We start from the raw sequence: 27,951 nt of genomic DNA, 5'->3' as shown, positions 1-27,951 counted from the left end.
GTCACTTTGAATTGTGTGTGTTGGGATCAAAACAGCCAGCTGCAAATTCTGGCCGGTCAGCGACAGGATCTTCCACGAAGAAAGGAGGGGGCTAGACTGGGGCTGGTTCAGTGATTTCCTCCCCCAATGCATTGTAGCAAAAATTCCGGCTTGATTTTCCCCCCCAAGACAACCTCAGACTGGAAACTGGGGGCCATTCACTGATCCTGCATGCTACGCCCTGTTTTAAATGGCTGAACAATGCTGAGAGTCAAGGGAGTGTCTTCAGCCCCAGAAAGGGGGTGCTGCGCCATTGCCTGCCTCCCCCAGCAGCAGAAGAAAGTCATGCCTGTGATGAGCTCTGCAGACTTGGTGACTTCCAGCCTCAGCAGCCCCCAGATGCACTCCATCCCGGCCAGCTATTTCACGCAGCTGTACCCTCCGAGTGTGGCCGCTGCCCCCGCATCCAGGGGCAGCTGTCTCTACGCTACCCCTCATGGACCTGAAATCAAAACCATCCGATCCGCCTCTGCAGGAAGGCTGCCGGTAAAGTGTCTGACCCCTGTGCGCCCTTGTGCTTTCCCCCTGTCTGTCTGCCCTTTTCAAACCTGCTGTGGGTTGGGTCTGGTGTCACTTGGACGTAGCAGAGTCTGAACCCAGGCGAAATGTGGGATTCAATAATATCATCCTGGCAAGGTGCTGTGATGCCACTGTGATGGGGGACATTATTAAAACCAAACACTAGCTAGTGTATTGAGGATTGGGGTGTCTTTAATATGCAAAATGTTAATGGCTTGGTACTAGACCATAAGTCCCAGCACAGTGGCTCATGCGTTTCTCAACTTCCCTTCGACTCCAGTTTACCCCCACAAAAAGCTGCTGTCCTCTTCCTCTTTTCTGTTCTTGCAAATAGCTGTTACTGCCCATCAGAAACTCCAGCCCTGAGAGCCGAGGCCGTAGAAAATCTCTTGCATTAAGGAGATGAATCCTACATCACACGGCTTCCTGCAGAGTGCCTTTTGCCATCTGTTCCCTAGGCTCTGACCCAAAATCAGTGAGTGTCTTTCCACTGACTTCAGTGGAGGTGAGCTCGCTTCAGGGCAGGGCCCTTGCTCCGCCGTTGGCCAGTGGAGCCCTGTACAGAACTCCACTGAGTTGAACAGGACTCTGCGGAGACAAGATCCGAGCCTAGGATTGTAGTGGGGTGAAGTCAGTAGTGGGGTGTAACTTTCTTTTTTGTGTGTGTGGGGGGAGACTGAATTTGAATAGGATTCCATATTAATAGCAGGGATGCCCTGAAATATGACAGCTTAGGAAATCTGCAGGAGAGGGACTGTAAGGATTTGGACATTAACTGGACAAGAAAGACATGTGGAGGGAGGAACAACTGAGTTTGCTGGTGCCCTGCTACCGCACTGCTGTGCTAGGGTCAAAATCTGTCTAAAGGGCAAATCCAACCTTAGTAACTAGTGTTCTTCACCTATAGATCTTAAAGCGCTTTGTAAGAGTGTGTGTGTGTGTGTGTGTGTGTGTGTGAGAAATATTATTATACCCATTTCACAGAGAGAAACTGAGGCACAGAGAGGTGATATGACTTGTTTGAAGTTGCACAGTCAGCAAAGCTGGGAATAGAACCCAGGAGTCCTGATTCAAGTCCTCACTTGATCACATTGCCTCCATGAGTCACATGGGGATGTATAAATAAGGCCTAGAGACTCGTCTTACTTCTCCATGATGGGGGGATGTGGTGGAGGAAAGGGGTTACAGTTTGCTTTTTTGAAGCATGTGATATTGGCTTCTGTCAGAGTCAGGATATTGGACTATGGACCACTGGTCTGATGCGGTACGGCCTGTGGGAATTTAAAGTGCTTGTGCCCCCTGTGATGAGTGAAGCTATATATGACAGCCCTGCCATCACAGGGATGCGTGGATTGCACTGTAAACCAAACGTAGGGAAAGCTCTGGAGGACGAGCTGCCACTGCTCAGGGCCAGATCCTAGAGGCGGTGAGTGTCTTTGGCCCTGGCTGACCTGGGAAGAGTCAAGGGCATTGAGTGGCTGTGGTATCCTGGCCCTGCTGGTTTATCATTCACTTCCTCCGTGCTCCCCAGGCTCTGGCTCTGTGAAAGCAGAGCTCAGACGCTGGGTAGGGCAGGCAGTTTTAACCAGCTTTGCCTCCCCTTCTGTAGGCCCCTGCCGAGTGTTTTTGCCAGCCGTGCTAATTGGCAGAGAGGGCTGGCGTGTAACTGCTGCTTCTGAGGCAGGCCTGGGAGCGATTCCCTCTCTCACTGCCTGTCTGGGCTGCCCTGGGGCTGCTGATGCCTCCTGACAGGTGTGGGCTCTGCCACGTTCCTCTCTGAAGGCAGCCCGCGAGCGTGTCTCTTGGTTTCCCTTTCTCCACTTGATCCATAACGTTCCTGCTCTGCTCGGGCAGTGGACGCTGATCTGGCTCAGGACCCATTCTCTGCACAGCCCCCGTGCCTGCAGGCCCCAGCGGGCTCCAGTGCCACCTGTCTCGTCTTCGCTGCCTGTGTCTGGCTGCGTTTATATTCAACCACAGAGCGGGACATGAAATGTCTCCCCCGATGCCTCGTGTAGCTTCGAGGGCTGTTGTGTGCAGCGAGAGAGACCCAGGCTGCTAAAACCCTTCCCCGGGCTGAAGGCAGAGCGTAGCCTTCGCAGAGGTGGTTTTACAGCCACCCGCTAAGGGCCTGATCCTGCAACCTATGTGTGGGTCAACAGGGCTCCATGCAGGTGCAGGGTCTACCCGCACCAAACCGCGTGCATGACAGTGGCCTAAAGAACAAATTTTCCTTCCAGAACATTTCTCCCCCCCCCCCCCCCAGTTCCCCTGAGGATTTTAAAGCTCTTTACCAACTCCCAGTGATGAAGACCCACAATAGTCATGTAAGCCCTGGGCTGTTGTCCCTCTGTGACAGATGGGCAGGAGCCGGGGTACGGAGAGGATAAGTGACTTGGCCTAGGCCATGTTGTCAGTCGGTGGCAGAGGTGGGAAGTGACCCCTAAAGGCTGACTGGCTGCTCTGACCACTGGACTACACTGCCTCTTGTTAATCAAAGCATGCTTGGAGCCCATCGAAACATCACATGACACCCCTGGCTAATCAGCCATAGCTTCCTTGCAGTGAGGTCACAGTGCTATGAAAGAGAGAGATTGGGCCCTGGAATGGTCTAAGTAAGACTGTTAGTGCTAAAGCCCTAAATCAGCTGTTATGCCCTCTCCCCACCCCCTGCCCTGTAGACAGCCTCCTAAGGAGTCCTTTTTTCTGGCAGTGTGGAAGGTGCTGGCCTTCTAATGGTTAATACCTCTATTTTAGAGGAGAAACACTAGGCAATGAACTGGTGGGTGGACAATCTGCATGGAAATCTAAGCAGAACAGGAGGGTTTGATGCTCTGCATCCCTTGTGCATTTATTCCCCCCCTCAGTGGGACCCCACTGTTCCCAAAGGTCTCTTGCTTTCCCCCCCCCTCTGCTGTTTTTTCCATGCTTTAACTCCCCCCTTCCTTGGGGTCATGGCCTTGCAGTGCAGCCATCTGGCCTGGGGAAGGGGGTGTCTCCTGGCTGTAGAAGCAGGAGGAGGAAAAAAGGCCTTCATGGGCTTTCTCCCTCACACTGACCCATGAGCGTCTCCAAAAGGGGCATTTGCCTCCGGGGCATCAGGCTGCCTGGCCAATCCGTGCCGAATCCGAATCCCCCCGCCTGCCTTCTCGTTCCTTGCTGCCATGTCAATTTCCGTGGGCGCCATCCTGCTGTCACATGGGTGCTGCTGACGGAGTCCTTGCTAAAACGGCCCCTTTCGCAAGACCAGGCTCTAGTCCTCTCTACCTTGCTCCAGTCCCTGGGGAAATCCTGCATGGGTCTCCCACGGGCAAGCTCATGTTTCCGGCCAAACCTGAGGGTGCCGAGCAGGGCAGCCAGCCCTTGGATTTTGTCTCTTGGCGACAGCTCAGCAGCAAGAGGAGGAGGGCTAGTCCAGTGGGTCTGATGCTAGCCGGCAAGTTCGGAGACTTTGGTTCAATCTCTGACTTGGCCCTGGTTCCCTGTGTCACTCTGGGCATGTCACTCAAGGTATGGGGTGGTTCCCAGCTCAAGGAGACCTGCTCACGCTAACCCTGATGGAGCCTGTACGCTACAAACCGTGTAGCTGCAGCAGTGCAAGCAGCGAGCTGCTCAGCGTGTGATCCTGTCCAAGATGCTAGGCGCATACTCCGAGCCGCCGGCCCTTCCGGCTGCTACGCTATATTTTTAGCACACTAGCTTGATCAGAGCTAGCACAGGTATTCTTCCTTGGGCTGGGAATCTCACCCCCAGCTCGAAGTGTAGACATTCCTTTAGTCCAGATGTGGGCAAACTACGGCCCACAGGCCATAGCCGGCCCGCGGGACCATAATGCCTGGCCGGGGAGCCTAGTCCCCGGTCCCTACCCCGTAGCCACGCAGGCCGTGCTCTGGCCCGCCGCTCCCTCTGGGCAGCGTGGGGAGTGCAGCTGGCTCTGGACGGGTGTCGCGGCTACGAGCTCCTGCTGCTGGTAAGGGGATGGGGACCGGGGGGGTTGGGTAAGGGAGCAGGGGGTTCTGGGGGGCAGTCGGGAGGAGGGGGCGGTTGGATGGGTCGGGAATTCTGAGGAGGGTGGGAAGGGGGAGGGGGCAGATGGGGGCGGGGGCCAGGCTGTTTGGGGAGGCACAGCCTTCCCTACCTGGCCCTCCATACAGTTGCGCAACCCCAATGTGGCCCTCGGGCCAGAAAGTTTGCCCACCCCTGCCTTAGTCTCTCTCTGCCTCCATCACCCGTGTGTAGCACCTCCCTTCCTTACAGGAGTTTGATGAGAGCATGTGGTGTATGACTCCTCTTGCAACAATCTGCCTTTGAACTCCAAGATGGAGGCAGGCAGGCAGATTCGGAGATTTTTAGGATCAGTTGCATGTAATGGACAAACTGGCTGGGTAGTGCTCTCTCGGGAACCTTTCTGAGTTTGATTCCTGTTCAGCACAAAGACTCTTGAAGAAGGTCAGGATGTATTCTTTAAACAAATGCATCCGGGCCTCTCTGTATGTTTGTTTCATGGCTGTTTGTTTTTTTTTTTTTTTTTGCCCATCATCCTTGTTTCACGTGTCCTTCCAGACCTGTGTGTGAGCATAATGGGATTCTGGTAGGTTTGGAAGCATTGACCTCAAAGGAATTCCAGTGTCGCGTCCCTTCTACCTATTAAAATTCTTGTCTTGACTCTTCTGTGTGGCTCCCCACATCTAGTGGCTTGTCCCCGGCTGCTCTTGAGCTGGCTGATTCAGAAGTGCAGAGTCCACAGGAGAAGCTGTTTGGATTTGAACTTGAAACGCGGACCAGCTTTGTTCTTTGTACAAAGGGCAATTGGCGTGATGAGAGTGCGGGGTGGTGGGTAGGAGCACAGCCCTATGGATTTCCTCCTATAAGGCTGATGATGCTTTCTCCAGTTGGCCAAGGAATTGGAACATGACCTGTTAAGTACCACACCTATGAGGCAGGTAGTGTGGGCATCGGTATTCAGCTACCTATTTGAAGTGCTGGTCTGGTTGCTTCCTGGGTCTTGCAACAGAGGGGGCTTCTAAGGGGCTTGTAAATTAATCACAGGTGGTCTAGGGATGCCTGGGTACTGTTCCTGACTTTGTGACCTAGGGCAAAACGCTTTTAGCTAGTCTTCGGTTTTCCCATCTTTAAAATGCTTAGTTCTGTAAAGTTCATAACGTGCTTTGAGATCCTCCCGGTGCTGGAGATGGGCTGCCGTGTGGGGAGATGGAGAGCCTCTTGTGTGTGCTGCAGTCACGTCTCCAGCTTCGCTAGCTTTGCTGAGCTCGGTGCATCGCAAAGAGCTGCCTCTGTTTGCCAGGCTGCTGGGTATGGCCTGTGTGTGTATTGCTTGGCCAGCCTGTGGTGATATGGCCATGACTCCATTAGCTAAATTGGGGGCGGTGGGGGAAGGAGGTTCTCTCCCCATTGGCTTTACTTTCATGGCTGAACCCATTAGGGTCCCATCGGGGGCTCTGGGTGGGTTGGTACAGCCCTGCAGAATGGGTGCTAACGGGCTAGTGTGTGTCAAACTTGTATGTCACCTGAGATACAAGGTGATACTACACGCGGCCGACCTGTGGAACTCACTGCTTCAGGAGGAGGCCTTGAAATCAAGTTTTGCAGCAGGATTTTTAGGGTGGTTGGCAAGTCCGATAGGCAGGAATCCTACAGCTGTGCAGGTCCCAAGAGAAGGATAATGCAGTCTCATGCTTCAAGGTGTAAATTGATGGCTGGAGGGCTCAGGAAGGTATACCTCCTCCCCACTCAGTATCCAGCAAGACACAAACAGGCATGGGAGGAGGAGGGGGCAGTCCTGTCCTGCTCTGTGGGATCTGTCACTGGTGGACTCGAGACCAGACCAGAAGAGCAGTGGTCTGTTCTAGCTTTGCAAATCCTCTCTTTGCAAAGTCAAGATCAAAGGTCAGGAGGGAAAGGCCCTGGCTTTGCCTAAACCGGGCATATATAAAGGGTAAAGCCAGCACAGGGCTCTGTTCCCTCCCTTCCAGCCTCCCTGGGCTTAGGGGCACCTGCTAAAGACCGTTCTGCCTGGGCCTCCTTTAATCTCACGTAGCACTGTCTGGGTCCTGGGGCTGATGCTGATGGATGCCAGGGAAGGCTCTAAACACCAGGGTCTCCCCAGCCCAGGACACTGCAGCCTTGTGCTGTGGTTAGGGTTGGGTGGGTCACAGTCTCTCACTGGGGTTTTGGCCCCATGCTCTTTAAGGGAGGGGTTGGCATCAGTGTTCGCTGGCTGGGCTGGGCCACGGCCGGCTAACGTGGCTTCAGACTTGTTGGCCTGTGTCCTAATGGGGCTTTTCTATCATGTTCAGCTAATTTGATTGGGGGAGGGATGACCCCCCTTCTTGCCTCGAGCCAGGCTCCGCGGCGGGGCACGGAACTGGGCTTCTGACTGTGCAATGGGGTTGGGGGTGTCCTTGGGGGCAGGGGTTTGAATGTTCAGCTGGGAATTCCCCCCCCCCCCCCTTGTTGCATGGAGGGAGAATTTTAAGCCCTGGCCACTGGGGCTCCATCCCTTGGGCTTGAGCCAAGCTTTGCCCCTTGATGGGGCGGGGAGCGTAAAGCTGGTTTTGCTCTGAGGACTTTAAACATGGCTGGGGGTGAGTGGCGCCAGGTTCCCGGGCGCTGCTCCAGGAAAGGCTCTGGCTTCTCTTCCAGCATGTCTCTGAGGGCTTGTCTACACTACAAAATTAGGTCGGATTTATAGAAGCCGGATTTATAGAAGCCGGTTTTATGCAGCCGACTGTGTGTGTCCCCACATAAAATGCTCTAAGTGCATGAAGTCGGCGGACCGCGTCCACAGTACCGAGGCTAGCGTCGACTTCCGGCGCATTGCACTATGGGTACCTATGGGTACCTATCCCACAGTTCCCGGAGTCTCCGGCGCCCATTGGAATTATGGGTTGAGATCGCAATGCCCGAATGATGCAAAGCAGTGCCGCGGGGGGTTCTGGGTACATTGCGTCACGCACCTCCCCCGCCGTCACAGCAACGGCAGACAATAGATTCGCGCCTTTTTACCTGGGTTACCTGTGCAGACAACATACCACGCCAAGCATGGAGCCCGCTCAGCTCAGCTCACCGTCACCATATGTCTTCCGGGTGCCGGCAAACGTGTGACTGCATTGCTAAACAGCAGCAGCAGATTACTGCCTTTTGGCGGTAGACGGTGCAGCATGAGTAGTAGCCTTCATCGGCGCTCGGGATGCTGGTAGCTGTGGGGCTGGCAGCCGTAGGGCTGCATTGCACCAGCCCCTTGCCTTTTGGCAGTAGATAGTTTATTACGACTGGTAACCGTCCTGTCAGTATTGTCTGCTGAGCATCCAGAAGAGGCCGAGGGCAATCTGGGTGCTCAGCAGATCTGAAAGAAGAGCTTTCCTCAGGTCTGAAAGCAAGTAAATTTAGAGGTTGCCTGAAATGCTCATAGATTATTGTAGCCTGAGCGCCTTTACCGAGCCTTCTGGCTACTGTACAGCAGCAACCCCTTGCCTTTAACCGTCCTCGTTGGACAATGATGGTTACCAGTCGTAGTATACTATTTGCTGCCAAGTATTGTCTGCTAAGCACCCAGAAAAGGCCGAGGGCGATCTGGGTGCTGGCAGACATGTGGCTGGCACACGTGGGGCTACATTGCTACACAGCAGCAACCCCTTGCCTTTAACCGTCCTCGTTGGACAATGATGGTTACCAGTCGTAGTATACTATTTGCTGCCAAGTATTGGCTGCCAAGCACCCAGAAAATGCCGAGGGCTATCAGTCATGCTGCACTGTCGTCTTAAGATGTAAAAAATAGATTTGTGTTTTATTCATTTCCTTCCCCCCTCCCTCCGTCAAATCAACGGCCCGCTAAACCCAGGCTTAGGAGTTCAATCTCTGGGGGGGGGGGGCATTCTGTGTGACAGTTGTTTGTATTTCTCCCTGATGCACAGCCACCTTTCTTGATTTTAATTCCCTGTACCTGTACGCCATGTCGTCAGTCGCCCGCCCCTCCCTCCCTCCCTCCCTTCTTCCCCTGGTCTTTAGATACTAGTTTCGCGCCTTTTTTCAGACCAGACGCCATAGCTAGCACTGGGATCATGGAGCCCGCTCAGATCACCGCGGCAATTATGAGCACTATGAACACCACGCGCATTGTCCTGGAGTATATGCAGAGCCTGGACATGCCAAAGCAAAACCAGGAGGACCAGCTGAGGAGGAGGAGGCGATTGCAGCGCGGCGACGATAGTGATGAGGAAATTGACATGGACCTCTCACAAGGCACAGGCCCCAGCAATGTGGAAATCATGGTGTTACTGGGGCAGGTTCATGCCATGGAACGCCGATTCTGGGCCCGGGAAACAAGCACAGACTGGTGGGACCGCATCGTGTTGCAGGTCTGGGACGATTCCCAGTGGCTGCGAAACTTTCGCATGCGTAAGGGCACTTTCATGGAACTTTGTGACTTGCTTTCCCCTGCCCTGAAGCGCCAGAATACCAAGATGAGAGCAGCCCTCACAGTTGAGAAGCGAGTGGCAATAGCCCTGTGGAAGCTTGCAACGCCAGACAGCTACCGGTCAGTCGGGAATCAATTTGGAGTGGGCAAATCTACTGTGGGGGCTGCTGTGATCCAAGTTGCCAGGGCAATGAGAGGCCTGGTGATATCAAGGGTAGTGACTCTGGGAAACGTGCAGGACATAGTGGATGGCTTTGCTGCAATGGGATTCCCAAACTGTGGTGGGGCGATAGACGGAACCCATATCCCTATCTTGGCACCGGCGCACCAAGCCACCGAGTACATAAACCGCAAGGGGTACTTTTCAATGCTGCTGCAAGCCCTGGTGGATCACAAGGGACGTTTCACCGACATCAACGTGGGCTGGCCGGGAAGGGTACATGATGCTCGCGTCTTCAGGCACTCTCTTCTGTTTCGAAAGCTGGAGGAAGGGACTTTCTTCCCGGACCAGAAAATAACCATTGGGGATGTTGAAATGCCTATCGTGATCCTTGGGGACCCAGCCTACCCCTTAATGCCATGGCTCATGAAGCCATACACAGGCAGCCTGGACAGGAGTCAGGACCTGTTCAACTACAGGCTGAGCAAGTGCCGAATGGTGGTGGAATGTGCATTTGGGCGTTTAAAAGCGCGCTGGCGCAGCTTACTGACTCGCTGTGACCTCAGCGAAAAGAATATCCCCATTGTTATTGCTACTTGCTGTGCGCTCCACAATATCTGTGAGAGTAAGGGGGAGACATTTATGGCGGGGTGGGAGGTAGAGGCAAATCGCCTGGCCGCTGATTACGCGCAGCCAGACACCAGGTCGGTTAGAGCAGCACAGCAGGGCGCGGTGCGCATCAGAGAGGCTTTGAAAACTAGTTTTGTGACTGGGCAGGATATGGTGTGAAACTTCTGTTTGTTTCTCCTTGATGAAATCGCAGCCCCCCCCCCACGCACCCGGTTAACTCTACTACCCTGTAAACCAAGCACCCCAACCTCCCCTCCCCTCCCCTCTTCAAGCACCACTTGCAGAGGCAATAAAGTCATTGTTACTTCACATTCATGCATTCTTTATTAATTGAGCACACAACTAGGGGGATAATTGCAAAGGTAGCCCGGGATGGGTGGGGGAGGAGGGAAGGAAAAGGACACACTGCACTTTAAAACTTTAAAACTTATTGCTGTGGAAATCATCTAGGGTGGAGTGATTGGGTGGCCGGAGGCCCCCCCACCGTGTTCTTGGGCGTCTGGGTGAGGAGGCAATGGGACTTGGGGAGGAGGGCTGGTGGTTACAGAGGGGCTGTAGCGGCGGTCTCTGCTCCTGCTGTTGGTTACAGAGGGGCTGTAGCGGCGGTCTCTGCTCCTGCTGTTGGTTACAGAGGGGCTGTAGCGGCGGTCTCTGCTCCTGCTGCCTTTCCTGCAGCTCAACCATACGCAGGAGCATATCAGTTTGATGCTCCAGCAGCCGGAGCATCGACTCTTGCTTTCTGAGTACAAGCTGACGCCACTTCTCCTCTTCAGCCCGCGTTTCAGCACGCACCCTCTGCTCTTCAGCCAGCGATTCAGCTCGCCACCTCTCCTCTCGCTCATATTGGGCTTTTCTAAAATCAGTCATTGACTGCCTCCACGCATTCTGCTGTGCTCTGTCAGCGTGGGAGGCAGTCTGTAGTTCAGTGAACATTTCGTCACGCGTCCTTCGCTTCCTTCTTCGAATATTCACTAGCCTCTGTGAAGGTGAAACATTTGCAGCTGTTGGAGGAGAAGGGAGAGTTGTTTAAAAAAGATACATTTTAGAGAACAATGGGTACACTCTTTCACGTTAGATTTTGCTGTTCACATCACACAGCACATGTGCTTTCGTTGCAAGGTCGCATTTTTCCTCTTATATTGAGGGCCTGCCGGTTTGGTGTGAGAGATCACTCACGCAGTGCCAGGCCACAGATTTCAGCTTGCAGGCAGCCATGGTACGACACAGTCTTTTGGCTTTTTTAACCTTGTTAACAAGTGGGGATGGTTTAAAACAGTACTGCTCTCATTAACCATACCAAGCACCCGTTGGGTTGGCCATTTAAAATGGGTTTGCAATGTAAAAGGAGGGGCTGAGGTTTCAGGTTTAACATGCAGCACAAACCCAACTAACTCCCCTCCCCCACACACCCAATTCTCTGGGTTGGTCACTTCACCCCTCCCCCCCACCGCGTGGTTAACAGCGGGGAATATTTCTGTTCAGCAGAGCAGGAAGGGGCACTTCTGAATATCCCCTTAATAAAATCGCCCCATTTCAACCAGGTGACCGTGAATGATATCACTCTCCTGAGGATAACAAAGAGCGATAAGGAATGGATGTTGTCTGCATGCCAGCAAACACCGGGACCATACGCTGCCATGCTTTGTTATGCAATGATTCCAGACTACGTGCTACTGGCCTGGCGTGGTAAAGTGTCCTACCATGGCGGACGGGATAAGGCAGTCCTCCCCAGAAACCTTTTGCAAAGGCTTTGGGAGTACATGAAGGAGAGCTTTCTGGAGATGTCCCTGGAGGATTTCCGCTCCATCCCCATACACGTTAACAGACTTTTCCAGTAGCTGTACTGGCCGCGATTGCCAGGGCAAATTAATCATTAATCATTAAACACGCTTGTTTTTAAACCATGTGTAATATTTACAAAGGTACACTCACCAGAGGTCCCCTGTGTGCCCACAGGGTCTTGGGTGAGTTCGGGGGTTACTGGTTCCAGGTCCAGGGTGACAAACATATCCTGGCTGTTGGGGAAACTGGTTTCTCCGCTTCCTTGCTGCTGTGAGCTATCTATGATGTTCTCTCCATCCTCATCTTCCTCGTCCGCCGAACCCGCTTCCCTGTCTCCAGAGAGGGACTGATAGCACACGCTTGGGCTACTGGTGGCTGCACCCCCTAGAATGGCATGCAGCTCCTCGTAGTAGCGGCATGTTTGCGGCTCAGCCCCGGACCTTCCGTTTGCGTCTCTGGCTTTGTGGTAGGCTTGCCTTAGCTCCTTAATTTTCACGCGGCACTGCTGTGCGTCCCTGTTATGGCCTCTGTCCTTCATGGCCTTGGAGATCTTTTCTAATGTTTTGCCATTTCTTTTACTGTTTCGGAGTTCGGCCAGCACTGCTTCATCTCCCCAGATGGCGATCAGATCCCGTACCTCCCGTTCGGTCCAGGCTGGAGCTCTTTTGCGATCCTGAGACTGGGACTGGGACTCCATCACGGTTACCTGTGCTGATGAGCTCTGCATGGTCACCTGTGCTCTCCACGCTGAGCAAACAGGAAATGAAATTCAAACGTTCGCGGGGCTTTTCCTGTCTACCTGGCCAGTGCATCTGAGATGAGAGTGCTGTCCAGAGCGGTCACAATGAAGCACTGTGGGATAGCTCCCGGAGGCCACTAATGTCGAATTCCGTCCTCACTACCCAATTCCGACCCCCATAAGGCCGATTTTATCGCTAATCCCCTCGTCGAGGTGGTGTAAAGAAACCGGTTTAAAGGGCCCTTTAAGTCGAAAGAAAGGGCTTCGTCGTGTAAACGTGTCCAGGCTTAAGTCGACTTAACGCAGCTAAAGTCGACCTAAACTCGTAGTGTAGACCAGGCCTGTGACTCACGGGCGGGGCCCAAGGAGTGTGTGTGATTGCTGGAGAGTTGTGGTGAATGAGCACAGGGGGGTGGGGGGTGTATGTCTCTGGGAAGGGGAAATCCCTACCATGTTCTGCTAGCCCAGATTTCTCGGCTGATCCTCTTTACCTGGGGCTGCCGCAGATGCGGTCCTGGGCTAGAATTGCGGGCAAGCTTCCACTGGCACCCTAAACCCCCTTCCCCACCCTGCTGGAGCAGAGAGACGAAGGCCGGATCGGCGCCAGGACGGAGCAGCGAGTTCGAGTCACTCTTGCATGCAGCTGACTGCTGGTCAATTGCTGCCCCAGGAGTGGAGTCTGGGAGGAAACTCTTCTGTGGGCCAGAGACACCAGTCATGGATCTGCTCCCAGCGCGGAGGGAGGTTCACGGTACCGGTCAGGCCAGCATCTGAGCTGATCAACACCCAGAGCATCAGCCGGGCCCCACCCACAATGGGCAGAGCCTGCCTTGTCTGGGCAGAGCCCTGCTGCGCCCAGCCTCTGGGCGCAGCCCCCGGGGGCGGGGGGGGGGGGGGGCGCAACAAACTGCATAGCCCAGGCCAAACCAGGGACTGGGCAGCAAACCCCAGCACCTTGTGATCTTGTGACCCTAGCTGCACCTGTCTGTCCACAGACGGGACCTCAGCCTCCAGGGCTGTCCAACTGGGGCCTTTTGCCAGCACTCAGTTATTGTCGCCCTGCTGCTACCACGATCCTTCCTCTTGGGTCACAGCTGGATGCCCCGATATGCCCTGCGAGCCTGGCAGTGCTGCTGCTGTCTGTCCTGCTCTGGCGGTTCGGACGGCCCCTCCCGAGTGGGCTGTTTTCGTCCCTTCTAGCCCTTGCTCCCTGGGCAGGGAGGGTCTGAACTCGCATCTTACCTCTGGCGCAGGTGTATTTGGCTTGTCTTTCATTTCATTGCCGCTCTCTCTCTCTCTCTCGCCTCCAGCATTCGCCCAGGGGCAGCTGCTGCTTTTCCCCTGGAGGAAAATGCTGAGCAAGGCCACTGAAGATGGCTTTTTGTGGTGAATGCCTCTGCTGACCCCTCCAGGATTGGTGGGGGCGAGGGGGGTGGGGTGGAAGGCTGCAGCATGCAGGGGGAACCCTCCCTGGATTTCCAGGAAGCGAGGGGGGGGGGGGGGATTGGAAGAGGCGAGTCGGTCTTCCCCTTTATGCACAGGCTCGCTGCCAGCTTTCCCTCCCCGGTGTGTGCGTAGAGGGTGTGCGCTCTGGAGCTGCGGGCTGTGGGACTCTGTGATAATCCAGAGGCAGGGTTCCCACGCCCTGCGGTGGAGGGTGTGGGGTGAGGGCAGGCCTCGGAGCTGCCCAGACGGGCCTGGCAAGCCCAGCCCCGTGCTGCTGAGACGAAGCGCCCCCGGAAATAAAGGGCAAAGGCGCCGGGGCTGCAGTGGGTGCAGAAGCTGCCTTTATAGGTGTTTCCCCGTCTCCTACCCTCTTCTTGCTTCTGGGCCTAGGTGGGGCAGGCTCCCATCCACCTGCATCCCATCCTTGCAGCCTTCTAGCCGCTTCCTGCCAGGCTGTGACGTTCCCCTCCCTCAGCTGCGTGGAGCTCTGCGGCTTGTACTGATGCCCCCGCCCCCCCATGAAGCTGGCAAGGAGCAGCCGGGTTGAGAGGAGTTGGAGGATGCAGGCTTCCTACGCTGGTTTCTCTTCAGAGCAGTGTGGCCTAGCGCCTAGAGCACTGGACTGGGATTCATGGGACCTGGCTTCTTTCCCCAGCTCTGCCACTGGCCTGCTGGGTAACCTTGGGCAAGTCACGTCATCAACCGGTGCCTCGGTTTCCCCATCTGTAAAATGGGGGAGAGTGACTCTGCCCTCCTTTGGTAAAGCACTTGGCGATCTAGAGAAGAGCCGGGTAATATAATTATTAAATGCCCCTCAGCAGAAATACAGGGGTGGGTTGAGGAAGTTTCCCCAGGCATCCTCTCCATCCCTCTTCTCCTCCCACATTCCTGTGGCCTGGAAGCCAGGCTGCTGAGCAGAAGCAGTGTCCGGGGCGCAATGGGGCCCTTGGGCTTTTCTCTTTTTGACTCTTCCAGCGTTCACCCTGCTGCTGCTGCCCCCGCCCCGGAGCCGCAGCCTAGCTGCTCCCCACCCTCTGCGCTGTGGCTGTGTAGGAGTATGTGCAGGGGCTGGCCAGCTGTTGTGTGGCTAATCCAGCCCCTGCTGGGGAGGGGAGACTGTGCCAGCTCCGGGCCGGGCCAGTAGCTGGCAGGAGATCTGCCCTGGGCTTCCCTTTGTCCTTTCCCGCCATCTCCACAACCCCGGGGCTTCTCAAGCATCCCTCAGTTACCACACGCTCGGCCTGGGGAAGGCAGGCGATGACTGTCGCCCTCCGACCCCAACACAAGGGTTGGCAGGGAGGGTGTGACCCCCCCGCCCAGGCCGAATGGGAGGCACTGTAAACCCCACTCTGCTCCGATCGCCTGCCCCCAAATGTGGGACAGCAGGGACTGCAAATCCGCCTCCTCTCTATCCCCTTCCCTGCCATTCGGAAAGAAGCAGCGCTCCCCGCATGCTCGCTCTCAGCCCGGCAGGCTGGGGTGGGGTGCACACTTGACCCAGGGACCTGGGCGCTTGCTCACTAGCAGAGAAAGCATCTATTTGCTCCTGTTCTTCCTGGACTGGAGCGCCTGCCTTTCGAAGCCTTTCAGGAGCTGGGCAATAGCTCCCAGCCCAGCTCTTATCTCCCAGTTCAGTTGCACCCTCGGACCTGGCGGACCCCCAAATGCTCTGTGCGTTGCGGTGTCTACTGGGGAGGGCTTCACCCAGCGCTGAAATGCAGCCACTTCTGGGGTGGACTGTGACAGGTGTGTAACAGGGCTGGTCAGGCAGCAGAATGCAGGGAGAGGGGCTAAGGAGGGGGAACATCATTCCCGGAGTGTGGATTTGGGCAGGGCCCCTGGCCAAAGGTTCTTTGCTGGTACCCAGTGCCTCAGCCAAAGGGTGGGCCCCCTTCCAGCAGCACAGCGCTCCCCAACAGCATTGGGTAGCCGCAGTACTCCCATGGGGACAGCGCCCCCTACTGCATCTCTTATACCACCTCGGCAGCAGCGAGATTGCCCTGGGGTGTCTCCGTTCCACGTCTTAACCAGTCCCCAATCCTGCAAGATCTTTCTAGAGGCCAGGGTGCAGCGCTGGTGTATCGCCAGTGGGATTAGTTCATCCGCGTGCCCTGGATGGGGCGCGACCGATCCCCTCTGTTCTCGGGAGCTCCATTGGTCCGCTGTAGTGCTGAGTCGCATCTGCCTTCTGCAGTCGCTTCACGGGGGCTCTAGTTGCGGGAGGATGCAGGTATGCAGCCAGGAACGGGCCTGGCCCAAGGCAAAGGGGTGCCAGGACAGTGCCTCGGGGAGCAGAAGCGGATTCTGAGCTCCTTCTCCCATCACATCTCATCTGGGAGCCTCTTTGCAGTGCGGCTAGGACCCCAAAGTGGGATTTGAGAGTCCTTGGGACTATTTCCAGCTCTGCCACTGGCCTGCGGGGTGACCTTGGGCAAGTCACTTTTCCCCTGCTCCGTGCCTCAGTTTCCCCATCTGTAAAATGGTGCTAGTGATACTGACCTCCTTTGTAAAGTGCTTTGAGATCTGTTGATGAGCCGTGCAAGATACGAGCTGGGGGTTACCATCTGAATGTACCCCATGCTTTCCCCTTCCCAGTCATCCAGGCTGGTCCCAGAACCCCCTTTCTTGGGGGCAGGGGCGAGGCAGCGTCCCAGCCAGTATCCTTAGCGCAGGGGAAGAGTGTCTAGACAGGGAGGGAGGGAATTTAGCCCTTTCTTGACCTTGAGAGTTCAAGCATCCTGAACTCCCAAGCCTCTTCTGCACCATGCAGCCGAACGTCCAGAGGAGGGCGCTGTGGGGTGGCCTGGGGGAGGGCGTGGCCCGTGGCCTATCACAGGGGGCCGTGATGCCACCAGTGCATTGGTAGCTCTGCGGTGGTGACGGACTTTAAGGAGGCATCTTTGGGCGGGGGAGACGCGAAGGGGACTGTGGCCCCCTCCCCAGGCGCTGCTGTTAGTGAAAAGTAAGCACCAGACCGACTCCCAAAATCCTCCTTCCCGACACCTGGTGCATCTGCACAGGGGGCTGGCCCTGCCGGCTGCCGAGCCGCTCCCTGCCTGGCCACGCCAGCCATGCACTGTCACAGCCACCTGTTGCTGGCCCTCGCTAACTAATTTGTTGCCAACAGATGCCCTGTGGGCAGAGAGGAGGGGGAGAAACCAAGAAGATCCCCCCTCCCTCCCCCCCACCGCTGTCTCTGGTTTCCGGGCCTAAATGGGGGGCAGCCTGGCGCAGCAGATGTGCTTGTGGTATTATTACTTTGGCAGGTGTTTCCCATGTGCTTGGGTTTAACCATTCGGCTGCCAGGGGCTTCTGTGGGTAGAGCTCGACTGTGGGGGTCAGGGTGAGACTGCGGAAGCATCGCCCACAGGAACGAAGGGCCGTCCCAGACCACCACGCCGAGGGCTGGACCCATTTCTATCATCTGCCTTCTCTGATATAATGGCAGAGCCGCATGGACGTAGAACTGCTTCCCCCCCCCCCCCCCCGCCCCCAAAAAAGACAGCCCGGCAAGAACGCTCCACGTGCAATTCTCCCCAGGGAGAGGGTGAACCGCCCGTGACTGATGTTATGTTGCTTAATGCATGACTAGAAGGCGCTCAGATACTAGAGGCATGAAAAGCTGTAAAGGGACATAGGTAGAACAGACTGGCCTGAGAGCCGCTCGTGCAGAAAAGAGGGGATGGGCATTCACAGGGTGAGGATTGCTGCCAGCTTGCTCTGATTCTGGGGGATCCCTCTTCCCATGGCTTTCTGATCGGCTGCTCCAACGCTCCTGTGGTATGGTTCTGCTAACCGCTCAATTGCTGTGTTTGGGGATTGGGACCTTCCCCAGTGTGGGCTCGATCCAGCAGACTTCGTGTGCCGTTCCTCTCTCTACTCATCTCGGTTTCCTCCCCTTGTCTGGCGCCAGCCTCCTTCATGAGCCCGTCATGCTGTCTTGCCCCGGCTGGTTCAAGAGCCTTCTCCTCTGCAGCTCCTGCCCTTTGGAGCAGCCTCCCCGCTGTCACCTCTCAGATCTTGTCTCGACAAATCTCTCTCCGGCGCGGCTTCGCTTCCCTCTCCCTCGGCATCTATCTGAGCTGGGCTGAACCTTCAGCGTTTCTGGCTACCAATTCCCTGATCAGAACTTGCCACTGGATATTTTCGTTACTGATGCAAAACTTGAACGGAGCCTTGTGTGTCGGCTCAGATGAGGCGGGGACATTTCGCTGACGGCTGATGTCAGCACGGTCCAACCCAAGCCCAACTTCGACACCTACCCCGGAGCCTAAGGCTAGTCATGATCCAGACCCAAAGAGCCCTCGCTTGGTCCGTCTCTAGTTGTTTCTCTCTGTAGAGTTTTGGGGGAGGGGAAAAGACGCACCGTGTATGGAAGATGCTGCTCTGGGAACAAAAAGCTCCTAGGGAATAAGGAACCCAGCAGAGCTTTGCTCAAAGCTGGGATTTCACCTATTGCAGGTGTGTGTGATCGCTAAGAGATGGAGAGGGGGGATGATGGGGTAGGGTGTTATCATAGAATCTCAGGGTTGGAAGGGACCTCAGGAGGTCATCTAGTCCAACCCCCTGCTCAAAGCAGGACCAATCCCCAACTATTTTTTTTGCCCCAGATCCCTAAGTGGCCTCCTCAAGGATTGAACTCACAACCCTGGGTTTAGCAGGCCAATGCTCAATCCTGTGTTGTCTGTCTCTTGCTTCTTACACCCCTCTGTGGCCGTTCCTGGTGGGAGCGGAGCTGGTGTGTGGTTCCAGAAATGACTGAGCAGCGTTGGTGTGATCTCAGGCAAGGCGTTTCACAGCGTGGGGCTGGAAGTGCCCCCCCCCCCCAAGGCCCAAGAGGCACAGCGGGGCTCTCCCGGTTGGGTTGCCCCTGGCTAGCTCGGGGGCTCACGGATGGTGAGGCTGTCTCCGAGGACCAGGCTCCTGGCAATGAATGGGGAGCTGGTGGAGTTGCTGGAGGGCTAGTATGACGTGCTCCTGTCGACCTCTAGCTTCAGCGCGCTGGGTGTGTTGTAGCATCCTCGCAGGGACCTGGGTGTGGATGGTGGATCACAGCATCCGGTCCCCTCGCCAGCTGGCAGCGCGGGAGCCCAGCCCACTAACACTACCTGCTGCCTTGATTGCATGGTGTCCGTATCCTGGCAACTGCTAGCCCGGCCTTCCCTGGGTGCGGACTGTGCCAGCTGCTCTCTGGGCATCAGGGTGAGGGAGCTTTCCCCATCTTCCTTCTTTCTGGTTTGGCGCGGTGCCTGGCAATACGGCTCCAAGGGTCTGCCACCCGGCCTGGAGGAGCCGGTGCCAAAAGGGAAGCACTTGTGGGAATGGCAGGCAGCGCCCGAGCCAGCCTCCAGTGCCGCTCAGGAAGTGGGCAGGAAGCGATCTGGCAGCTGCTGGGAGCCGGCCGCCCGGCCTTGCCACGTGCTGCTTCCCCTTCCCAACCCGCTGGGGGTCGCTCGCCCCTTCTGTTGTGCAATTGGAAGGGTTCAGGGCGGGCCCCCAAGCTCCTCGTGGGACAGGGCGATGCCCCCCGCCGAGCCTCTCTGCCCCCACCCGGGGCTGAACTGCAGCCGGTTCCCAGAATCCGCTGTTGTAACCGGACATGTCTCACGCAAGCGCTTTCCTGTGGCTGGGCTCTCTGATAGCGTGCTCGGTGCCAGGGAAAGGCCTCTGGGCACGGAGCAGCGGCCGGGCTCAGATCAGTGCACGCGGCCCCTCAGCCCTGCCCTGGGGCTTCAGAGCTAGAGACCGGGCCCGTCAGTTCTCTGCGTCTGCCAGCAGCGGGGCCCAATCCTGATGGAGGCTCAGTGACATGGACGCCCGGGCTTCAGTGTGTGGGACTGACCCAGCAGCGAATGCCCCATAGGCCGCGGAGCAGCCGTCCATGGTAACTCCCTGAGGCCGCTCCCAGAGGGCTGCGTGTGCTGGGTTTGTACCAGGGCCCCAAACAGTGCCAGGCTTGGCCCAACTCTGAGCCTGGGGATGAGCTCCTGGTTCATGGGGGGCGGTGGGGGTTGTGGCTGGCTCAACAGGGCTGGAGGCTGCTTACTGCATGTGTTGGGTTAAGCAGGGGGGCTGGGCTGGCGTTGCCAGAAAGCATTAAAAGACAATCTGGACGCCTATTCCTGGGACTATCCCAACCTGGGGCTGGATCCTGTTGTGTTGAAAGCGTCTGTTCTAATCAGCCCCCCGCCCCCCAGGGGTGGGGGTGAAGCAAGGCTGGGCTGTCTCCTTCCAAGGTACATGTGCCCCTCCAGGCTTCCGTACTGGCAGCTGGCTTAATGTCCCTACCGATCTGGCCTCAAAGGCAGCTCCAGCTCCCCGTATCCCGGCCGCCGGTGCCAAGGACCTGGCAGGATCGGGCCCGTGTTGCTCCGCAGAGAGGCTGGGCCGTGATGGAGTTCCTGGTGGGAGGGGGAAGGGAGCTGCAGGGGTCTGACCCGGTGGGGTATCCGCTCCCTGGGGATTTGAGCCCCCCTGGTGCAGCTGCGCTGATACAATCCCCTGGTGTTCCCAGGACAGCCCTGCTCCAAGCTGTGATTTGCACAGGTGCAGTTTCCACCTGTTTGGAGCCCGGCTCCATAAGCTAGAGGCCGACACTAGCACTGGGCACCCCGGGCTGCAGCTGCGACAAACCCCTGCTGTAGACCGGGCCCGAGTTCTGGTTACGATTTCATTTATTTGCTTTACAATAGCGGCAGCCAAGATCAGGGCCTCGTTGCGCTAGGCGCTGTACAAAGGCTCCTTGCCCCAGAGAGCTTACAGTCCTCGATTCCGAGGCCAGAAGGGACCAGTGTGATCAAAGGGTGATAGATGAGACGACGGTGGGCCTTGGTCGTGGGTGCTGTGTGGGCCTCCAGAGGGCAAAATGGGGTCGTGGGTGCTACTGTTGGTGGTCCGTCTCTTGAACTAACTGGAATTCTCTCTCCTGCCCATCAGGCCAAAAGGAAGCTGGATCTGGAAGGGACCGGCCAGCCGGGCATCCCAGAATTCCGGACACCCAAGGGGAAGGGCAGGACGGTCACTCGAATCCCCAGCCCCAAAAGTAAGTGGTGCTGAGCTGGTGGGATGTGAGGGAGGGGAGATGTATGCCTGGGTGGGGGGCTCCCATGCAAAGGACCTGCATTGCCCCACTGTCCGAAGCAGCTGGGTCCTGGAGACGTTTCTCACCAGGAAAGTGCCGTGTAGTGACGCTGGGATATTCCACACAGGGATGGGGGAAGCCAGCCCTGTAGGGGTGGGGCTGCCATGTGGCCTTCAGGCAGCCGAGTGTGTGTTGTAGTTAGGAACAGTCCGTGCCGTCCTCCTGTGGGGAAGGACAGGCTTGGAGCGAACAGGCATCCATGAGCATCTGCTTCCAGTATACCCCCACCCGGCTTAGTGCTGCCATAAATACAGGAGCACCTGTAACTGACCCTGCTTGGACCTGCCGTGGGGTTTGAACCCGGGCCCGTCGGCACTGAAAGCATGAGCCTCCGCAGCTTGAGCTAAAGGGGAGGGACCCAGCCGCCCTCTGCGCTAGGCTGTTGAAACCCATTGCAGGCTGCACTCATGGCAGCCCCCGTGGGTGGGGCCCTGCGTGCCTCTAGCCAGCAGCTGTTGAATCTTGAATCAGCCTGGCCCGTTCTCTGGGCGGCATTGTGACTTTTCTCAGCTCCTCTCCCCGGCTCAGCCCAGCTGACCCGTCTCCTCTCTCCCCGCCCACGACAGCCCCCAAGTCGCCCGGGGAGAAGACGCGGTACGACACCTCCCTGGGACTGCTGACCAAGAAGTTCATCCACCTGCTGAGCGAGTCGGAGGACGGGGTGCTGGACCTGAACCGGGCGGCCGAGGTGCTGGAGGTGCAGAAGCGCCGGATCTACGACATCACCAACGTGCTGGAGGGGATTCAGCTCATCCGGAAGAAATCTAAGAACAACATCCAGTGGATGTAAGAGGCTTTGTGCGGAGGGGGCAGAGATCCGGGTTCCCAGCAGGGCTCTGGGGCTGGTACCGGCTATGCTGGGACAGTCAGCTCTAAAGGGCCTTGTTTGTTCAAGTGAAAGTCTTGTCTGGGGGTGGAGTGACCTTCCCTGCGTCTATCCGGGGGGCTTGCAGGGATCTGGATCTTTGTCCCCAAGCCAGCGCAGGAAGGAGTATGAGTTAAGATCCAGGGTCAAACACGGTCCCAACTCGGCTGGTTTCTAACACGGTTTGGCCCGGGAGTCTGGATGGGAAGGGCCTCCATGAGAACTGAGTTTAAACCCAGCACCGTAGGCGAGACCAGAACGTAGCTCTTCCAATGATGGGACACGACCCCATTTGAGCTGTCTGGCTGAACAGTCCTGAAATAGCTTGTCAGCCCTGCTCCCACGCCAGCCTGGATCAGGCGGTAGGACAGAGCAGAGTTTGGACTCTTATCACACCTTAAGCACAATGGTCTTGTTCTCTCCCCACTTGTCCCCCCACCTTCCCCCCCACACACTACCACAAAGGAGAATACAGGGAATATTTTTACATGATCCATAAGGTAACCTGTGGAACTCCCCACCACAAGATCACACTGAGGTCAATAGCTCAGCAGGATTCAAAAGCAGGATCCAAGGCCACCGGCTGTTACAAACCCTGATGCTTCAGGGCACAAGCAAAGCACTGGCTGCCTGGGGTTAGGAGACACTTCCCCTGTGGCAGGCCACTCTGTAATTGTCCACCGTAGGATTCTTGCACTGCGTTCTGCTGCGTCAGCTGCTGGCTGTTGTCAGAGACGTGTGGTGAGCTGGCAGGAGTACGGGATCTCCTCCAATGGAGATTCCTATGTTCCCAGCCTTGCTGGCAGCGAGTGGGGCACATGTGCCAGGTTATTTTACGATGGAATGAACATAGTTGGAAGCAGCTGTCACCGAATCCAGTTTGCAGAGACGGGCCCAAGCTCCCCCCAGCGTGGCTCTGTCTTTGAACGGTTCTAAATTCCTGGCTTGGGGGGCTCTGCTTTCAGGCCGCTCTCTAGCCCCGCTTGTTGCCTTTCACAGAGCCGTTTAGCGGCAAGTATTTACGATGCTGCTTCGCAGAGCGCTCGGAGCTGCGCGTCTTGTGAAAGCGACATGCTCCCTCGCGGGAGACCTTGTGCTGTCCCTGCTGAGGCGGGTGATGCTGTCGCCCTATCCCCAGTGCGCTGCTTTCCACTGATCCTCAGTGGCCGGCTCTGCTTGTCTTCCCAGGGGCACAGGAATTTTCGAGGATACCTCTGTGACGGTGAAGCAGCAGTCCCTGCGCCAAGAGCTGGCAGAGCTGGCCAAGACCGAGAGAACGTTGGATGAGCGCATCCAGGACTGCACCCTCCAGCTGAAGCACCTGACAGAGGACGAGACTAACCAGAGATATCCTTCACGGGGAGGCAAAGGGTTACGGAGGAAGGGGGTTGCGGGGTGTCTCTGCATCATGAGCCAACCCAGTCTGAAAATGACCTTCAGAGGGATATTGGGTCTGAGGGAGGATCTAGGGTGAGGGCTGAGCAGCCTGGAGGGAGGAGCCGAGGAGCAGCCCAACCTGGGGGAGAGATTTGGACTGAACTCCTGCCTCATTGTTGATAAAGCCACCGTCCATGTCGTCTGTCCCACTCCCCCCCGGGTAGGGGCTGAGTTTTGACAGGTCAGCATGTGGGCTCTGTTTCAGAGCGGTCTGGGGAAAGCGCCTGCTCCCAGTGGGCCTTGCCTTCCTGTCTGAGCACAGTTTGGCTTGGATTCCGTCTCTTCTCCTCTGCCAGTGAGCCCCACGGCTTGGGTTTTGCAGCCAAGAAAACTTTACCTCCAGCAGCTGTCTTATCCAGGGCCTTTCCCAGCTGTGCTGCCCCTGGGGGGACGGAGCAGACGTGGAGATGGCCGCGTGCCAATCCTCACAGGCCCAGGACTCTGGGGTTGGCTCAGTAACAAACGGAGCCAGCGGCGTTCTTGGAGCCATGGGATGATGGCCTGCCACCAGCCTGTGGACTTGGGCAGGGGCGTTCAGCTCCATACACCACAATGCCTTGCTGCCTGCCCTGGGGGGAGTGGAAGTGGTGAGCATGGTGGTCAAGGCCTCATTGTGCGGGAGAGGTATGTAGTCCTGTGTCCCTCTCCGGATGGAAGAAGAGGTTTCTAATCTGTGCTTGGCAAGGAGGATGGCTTCATGGGCTGGGGTGGGAACCCGCCTAGTTTTGGGGGGAGCTGGGAGCTGGGGAGGGTCCGGCACATGAGGTCTGCAGAGAACCGACTGTTGTCATTTGTGGGCTGAGAAGATTGTCTGTGGTCGGTATTTCCTTAATTCCACCCCCACATTAGCATATGTCACCTACCAGGACATCCGCGCCATCAGCAACTTCCAGGAGCAGACGGTGATAGCGGTCAAGGCCCCCCCGGAAACCAAGCTGGAGGTGCCGGACTTCAATGAGGTGAGTGCACCGGAGGAGGGCTCTGCGTGCAGGGAAAACCCACCCTCCTGGCCCGCAGCGGAGACCCCAGCGGAGCTCCGTACCCCGTTGTGTGAGATTAGAGGAGCCTAGATAGGAAGGGCAACTATCCCCATTTTACAGCTGGGGAAACTGAGGCCCAGCGAGATACAGCAACTTCCCCGAGATCACACAGGAAATCAGTGTCTGGGAGTTGACCCCTTCCTTATTTACTTTCTCCACACCAGTCATGATTTTATAGACCTCTATCTAATCCCCCCTTAGTCGTCTCTTTTCCAAGCTGAAAAGTTCCAGTTTTATTAATCTCTCCTCATATGGCATCCGTTCCATACCCCTAATCATTTTTGTTGCCCTTTTCTGAACCTTTTCCAATTCCAATATATCTTTTTTTGAGATGGGGCGACCACATCTGCACGCAGTATTCAAGATGTGGGCGTACCATGGATTTATATAGAGGCAATATGATATTTTCTGTCCTATTATCTATCCCTTTCTTAATGATTCCCAACATTCTGTTCGCTTTTTTGATGCCGCTGCACATTGAGTGGATGGTTTCAGAGAACTATCCACAATGACTCCAAGATCTCTCTCTTGAGTGGTAACCGCTAATTCAGACCCCATCATTGTACATGTATAGTTGGGATTATGTTTCCAGTGTGCAATACTTTGCATTTATCAACTCTGAATTTCATTTGCCATTTTGTTGCCCAGTCACCCAGTTTTGAGAGATCCTTTTGTAGCTCTTCACAGTCTGCCTGGGACTTAACTATCTTGAGTACTTTTGTATCATGTGCAAATTTTGCCACCTCACTGTTTACCCCTTTTTCCAGATCATTTATGAATACTGTATGTTGAATAGGACTGGTCTCAGTACAGACCCCTGGGGGACACCACTATTTACCTCTCTCCATTTTGAAAACTGACCATTTATTCCTACCCTTTGTTTCCTATCTTTTAACCAGTTACCAATCCATGAGAGGACCTTCCCTCTTATCCCATGACAGCATACTTTGCTTAAGAGCCTTTGGTGAGGGACCTTGTCAAAGGCTTTCTGAAAATCTAAGTACACTATATCCACTGGATCCCCCTTGTCCACATGCTTGTTGACCTGACCTCCTCTAGAATTCTAGTAGATTGGTGAGGCATGATTTCCCTTTACAAAAACCACGTTGACTCTTCCCCAACAAATTATGTTCATCTATGTGTCTGACAATTTTGTTCTTTACTATAGTTTCAACCAGTTTGCCAGGTACTGAAGTCAGGCTTACTGGCCTGGGTGAATACCATCTGGTCTTGGTGACTTATTAGTGTTTAGTTTATCAATTTGTTCCAAAACCTCCTCTAATGACACCTCCAATCTGGGACAGTTCCTTAGATTTGTCACCTAAAAAGAATGGCTCAGGTTTGGGAATCTCCCTCACCTCCTCAGCCGTGAAGACCGATTCAAAGAATTCATTTAGTTTCTCTGCAATGACTTGATCGTCCTTGAGTTCTCCTTTAGCATCTCGATCGTCCAGTGGCCCCACTGGTTGTTTAGCAGGCTTCCTGCTTCTGATGTATTTAAAAAAAAAAAATTGCTATTACTTTTTGAGTCTTTGGCTAGCTGTTCTTCAAATTCTTTTTTGGCCTTCCTAATTGTATTTTTATACTTCATTTGCCTGAGTTTATGCTCCTTTCTATTTTCCTCACTAGGATTTAACTTCCACTTTTGAAAGGAGGCCTTTTTCCCTCTCACAGCTTCTTTTACTTTGTTGTTTAGCCACGGTGGCTCTTTTGTGGTTCTCTTACGATGTTTTTTAATTTGGGGGATACATTGAAGTTGAGCCTCTATTATGGTGTCTTTTAAAAGTTTCCATGCAGCTTGCAGGGATTTCACTTTTGGCGCTGTACCTTTTAATTTGTTTAACTAACCTCCTCATTTTTCTGTAGTCCCCCTTTCTGATATTAAATGCTACCGTGTTGGGCTGCTGTGGTGTTTTCCCCGCCACAGGGATGTTAAATTTAATTCTATTATGGTCACTATTAACAAGCGGTCCAGCTATAGTCCCCTCTTGGACCTGATCCTGGGCTCCACTTAGGACTAAATTGAGAACTGCCTCTCCTCTGGTGGGTTCCAGGACTAGCTGCTCCAAGAAGCAGTCATTTAAGGTGTCTCTCTGCATCCCGTCCTGAGGTGACTTTAGGGCTCACGGGACGGGGCTGGGAGCTCGGTTTCCCATGCACTTGTCTTTGCTTCTCCTCCACCCACCCTGGAGGGCAAGGCCCTGCTGAGTCACCCTGGGAAGCCCCTTCTGCTGGCCAAGCGACCGGCTCAGTGCAGGGAGGGGTGGGAGAGGGGACCCCCTGTGTGATGGATCCCGCTGACCCCTCCCCTCTCCGGGCAGGAGAGCGTTCAGCTCCACCTGAAGAGCACCAATGGCCCCATCGCGGTGTACCTGTGCCCCGAGGAGATCCTGGAGTTCAGCCCTGGCAAGGAGAGCAGCTTCCCCACCCCCTCCCTCCAGGACAGCAGCGATGGCACCGACCCCTCCCCCGGGAAAGGTAACGCCCGGCTGGGGCTGCAGGGATCTCTGCCCAGGCCCGGCCTCTCCTCCCCCCAGTCTGATGCTGGCGGGTTTCACTTTCTCTTTCGTGGCGGCCCCTGAGCTCTCGCCCGGGTGGCTGCCGTACCCGCCCCGGCCTCGGGCTCTGCGCCAAGATCCACCCCTCCAAGCCGCCAGGTCTGCTCATTGCCAAGCGGCCTTTGGCAAGGCCCTGCTTCCCGTCTGGCTTCCTGGAACCCTGGCCCGCCCTTTGCCAGTTGCACAGACTGGGAGTGAGGGGCATTGGCAAAGCAGGGCGGGGTCTGGCTGGGGGCTCAGGGCTGGAATTGCAGGAGGGCTGTGGGTTGGGGTGGAGGGGCATTGGCAGAACTGTGGGTGGGGTGAGGATCCCAGGACTGGTATAATGGGGGGGCTGCGGGTTGGGGTGGAGGGGCATTGGCAGAGCTGTGGTTGGGGTGGGGATCCCAGGGCTAGAATAGCAGGGGGGCTGCGGGTTGGGGTGGAGGGGCATTGGCAGAGCTGTGGGTGGGGTGAGGATCCCAGGACTGGTATAATGGGGGGCTGTGGGTTGGGGTGGAGGGGCATTGGCAGAGCTGTGGGTGGGGTGAGGCTCTCAGGACTGGTATAACGGGGGGCTGTTGGTTGGGGTGGAGGGACATTGGCAGAGCTGTGGGTGAGGTGAGGATCCCAGGACTGGTATAATGGGGGGACTGCGGGTTGGGGTGGAGGGGCATTGGCAGAGCTGTGGTAGGGGTGGGGCTCCCCATCTGGAACACTGGCAGATAATAACGAGCTGCAGGCTGGGTTTCAGGGGCATTAATAGGGCCGGGTGGCAGAATCCTACCTACTGCCTGCCCTCACCAGGCTCCTCCCATGCCGCTGGTGAATGGGGGGCTCGTGGGGCACCTGGCCCATGGTGCGAGGAGGTACCGGGGGCTCTGCTGCGCTGGGGCAGGCTACACGTACCTAGCTCCACCAAGCTCGTTTCAAGCTCTCCCTTCCGTCTCTCCGATTTCCCCAGCCGAGCCCCTGATGGAGGTGGAGGACGGGCTCCTGGACATGCCCCATCACCTGCTGCAGCAGACAGAGGACCAGCTGCCCTACGGCGACCCCGCCCCCTTCGTCAGCTTCTCCCCGCCCCTCGATCAGGACGACTACCTGTGGGGGCTGGAGGGGGGCGAGGGAGTGAGCGACCTCTTTGAGGCCTATGACCTTGGTGACCTGCTGAAGAACTGA

General features: G+C 56.1%; 1 protein-coding gene across 1 annotated transcript; it reads left to right on the top strand.

The window, feature by feature from the left end:
* Nucleotides 1–240: 240 nt before the first annotated feature.
* On the top strand, nucleotides 241–27,951 carry E2F2 (E2F transcription factor 2). Its single transcript, XM_065421774.1, has 7 exons — nucleotides 241–525; nucleotides 20,689–20,794; nucleotides 21,460–21,679; nucleotides 22,947–23,105; nucleotides 24,040–24,154; nucleotides 26,557–26,713; nucleotides 27,737–27,951. Exons 1-7 carry the CDS (start codon nucleotides 241–243, stop codon nucleotides 27,949–27,951), a joined length of 1,257 nt encoding a protein of 418 aa, XP_065277846.1.

Source organism: Emys orbicularis, chromosome 23, assembly GCF_028017835.1.
Source record: "Emys orbicularis isolate rEmyOrb1 chromosome 23, rEmyOrb1.hap1, whole genome shotgun sequence".
NCBI lineage: Eukaryota > Metazoa > Chordata > Testudines > Emydidae > Emys > Emys orbicularis.
Note: the sequence above shows the minus strand (reverse complement) of the source record. Positions and strands in the feature narration are given on the sequence as shown.

What these genes read in the sequence shown, in the direction of transcription:
- E2F2 (XM_065421774.1), top strand. Translation starts at nt 241, where the DNA reads ATGCTGAGAGTCAAGGGAGTGTCTTCAGCCCCAGAAAGGGGGTGCTGC. An exon ending in GAGGACGAGACTAACCAGAG is followed by an intron (nt 23,106 to 24,039) that starts ATATCCTTCACG and finishes TTCCACCCCCAC; the next exon opens with ATTAGCATATGTCACCTACC. An exon ending in CGACCCCTCCCCCGGGAAAG is followed by an intron (nt 26,714 to 27,736) that starts GTAACGCCCGGC and finishes CGATTTCCCCAG; the next exon opens with CCGAGCCCCTGATGGAGGTG.